This window comes from Berghia stephanieae, chromosome 2 (genome assembly GCF_034508935.2).
Source record: "Berghia stephanieae isolate SIO BIC M18660-M18661 chromosome 2, UCSD_Bste_1.3, whole genome shotgun sequence".
Lineage (NCBI taxonomy): Eukaryota > Metazoa > Mollusca > Gastropoda > Nudibranchia > Aeolidiidae > Berghia > Berghia stephanieae.
The window spans coordinates 89,554,685-89,557,184 of NC_088361.1; the positions used below are offsets into that span (position 1 = coordinate 89,554,685).

General features: G+C 37.3%; 1 protein-coding gene across 1 annotated transcript in view; it reads left to right on the top strand.

Moving 5' to 3' along the window:
* Positions 1-2,500, top strand: part of LOC144966653 (uncharacterized) — a 55,706-nt gene that overhangs the window by 28,119 nt on the left and 25,087 nt on the right. The window contains exon 10 of the mRNA XM_078903412.1: positions 407-1,264. Coding sequence (XP_078759538.1) covers positions 407-1,264 — 858 coding nt within the window. The remainder of the gene's footprint in view (positions 1-406; positions 1,265-2,500) is intronic.

The following is a 2,500-nucleotide window of genomic DNA, read 5'->3' on the forward strand; positions in this document are numbered from 1 at the left end:
GCCGGTCCTAAAACGTCGCTTGCTACGTATTTTGTTCTTCTTTACAGAAGAATCACTTTTATTTTAATTTAAAATACTTTTCAGTGTTTGCGGTTTCAACTGGCTTAGTATTACAGTAGTTGCAGGCTCTGGTTAAACTCATTGTCAACAATGGGTGGTTGCTTTATGATTAGCAACATGTCTCTGATTTCTTTTGTTCTTATGTCAGAATATACTATTTAAGCGCACAAGTGCGTCTTCATGCATTTGTACTTGTAGCTCAAAGACAAATGAACTCTTAGACATTTTTTTCATATTAATGTGAGACCTCAAAACTTGGATATTTATCAGATAAAATTTTTAATAAAATCTCGAAAACTGAAACTCGAAACGTTGAAGAGCATATTATCTCTATGTCCACATATAGGTTCCTTTGCAAGATATCATTGGTTGGAGAAGCCCCGACTTGATCACCGCTGGAGATGCACAACCAAGGGTTCTCAAAGAGCTCAACTTCACCTATGATATTTCCCTGCCATATGAAATTCGAGGAAAATTCCCCTTCCCTTACACACTTGATTTTGGTTATCCATATGGTTGCTCCGTTCGACCTTGTCCCGGACGCGACTCAAGTCACCCAGGATTCTGGGAAGTCCCCATCAATGCTCACTGGGATCCGGTTGCTGAATACCCTTGTTGCTACGTAGACGGATGCCGACCCCAATCTGAGCAAGCAGCCTACGAATTCCTCATTTATAATTTTTTGATCTCCTACAACGGTGAACGAGCCCCATTTGGATTAAATATGCACGCAGCTTGGTTCTATTTTGATATGTATTACAACGCCACTCAGCGTTTCGTTCAAACTGTCTTAAAACAATATCCCGACGCTTATTTTCTCAGTGTGAGCCAAATGATGGCTTGGATGAAAAATCCTCAAAATATCCAAGATAGCAAAAACTTCCCAGCCTGGGATTGCGCTCAGTTTAAAGCCAAACAAGCCCGAAAGGTATCTCCAGTTGTGGTTGAGCCACCCAAACCCGTCCAGATGCCAGAACTACCTGAATATAAAGATCCAAATTTGAGCCTCTACCTTCTTCAGAATTACTACCTCAGACATAAAAGTCCATTAGCCTTCAACCCTAAAGCGCTCGATCGAAGAACCGATTCGAAAGGGGTTATGGATCCAAGGCTTAACCCAAAAACTCCTCGGAACTTTTACTTAAGACTCAAATCTCAAGCAAATAAACTCGCCGAAGAATCCAAAGAATATAAAGATTTGTCAGCAAATTAAATATCTAGTAAAGATTTGATTTGTATAGGAAATGGGACCAATGCAATAAAGCAATTCTATTCCTGATTTGAAGTTGCGATTGAGTTGAAAAACAATAACGGCTATGAGCCAATGACGAGTAACTTCCTGTATGTTTCCTGATACTTTCAGCATTTGTTGTTGAGAATAATTTTGATGAGATAATGATGCCATTTACCTTTATTTTGCTATAGTCCGTTTCAAAATTCACGACCACACTCTTTTCTTTATCTTTGAAACCGTCTGATAAATTTCGTTGTAATTTGACATGATGGCTTCGATTGCACTAGACTTTACTAATTATTTTTGCTCATTAGAAAAACAACTGGTTCAAAAGTTAGCTTATTAACGATCTATAAAAATCAAGGACGTTGCCTTGCATCATAAAAATGGTAGATTTACAGTTTATTTTTAAACAATGTGTTTCATATCGTTTAGCGGCATATTTACACGCTTTATGTTTGTTAATAATGGAATTTAAGGGCGGCATTGAGAGATATTCATCACAACAAAAATGCGAAATGTAACACTTCGTACAGATTAAATTGGCATCCCATACTCTTCATTTTTAACAAAAAATCAATCACAATATTGTGTGAGTAAAACAGGGATGGTAATGGTGTATGTTGGTTTGTTGTGTATGGAAATTGACGTGGAGGGGTCGAAAATTCTGCTATGTCCTGCGCAACGCCCTTACCTGAAAATGGTTCTCATAACGTTGTGTTGTGTGTTTTACTGTATTAATTCTAATGTTCTGGATGGTAAAAATGAAAACACCGCAAAATATCAAAAGAAATATCGATTCTGTGACAAGCATAAAAGATACATTATTCCTCCCTTCTCCCTAAATAGTAAAGCGTAATGATATCAGGTTTACAATAATGATTTGTGACGTCAGATTATCAAACGTTAAATTTCACTGAAAAAAGAAGTATCATCTAAATATTTTTGAAAATGTCTTTTACTCAGAGATGACGAAATCAGAATCGATTGAGGGGTAGAATAAAAGAATTCTTACACTCTTGCGTTTTGGAATTCGAACTTTGTTCCCAACGCGCACTCGCAAGCTCGTGCAGCGGTTGGGAACGCGTCCGGAATTCAAAAGAGCAAGAGTGTAAGAATCGTATATTATTCATATTTAGGATTCCTTAGGCTAGTAAAATCTATGAATGTATGTAAAGATTCTGGCAATACATAATACGATTAGAG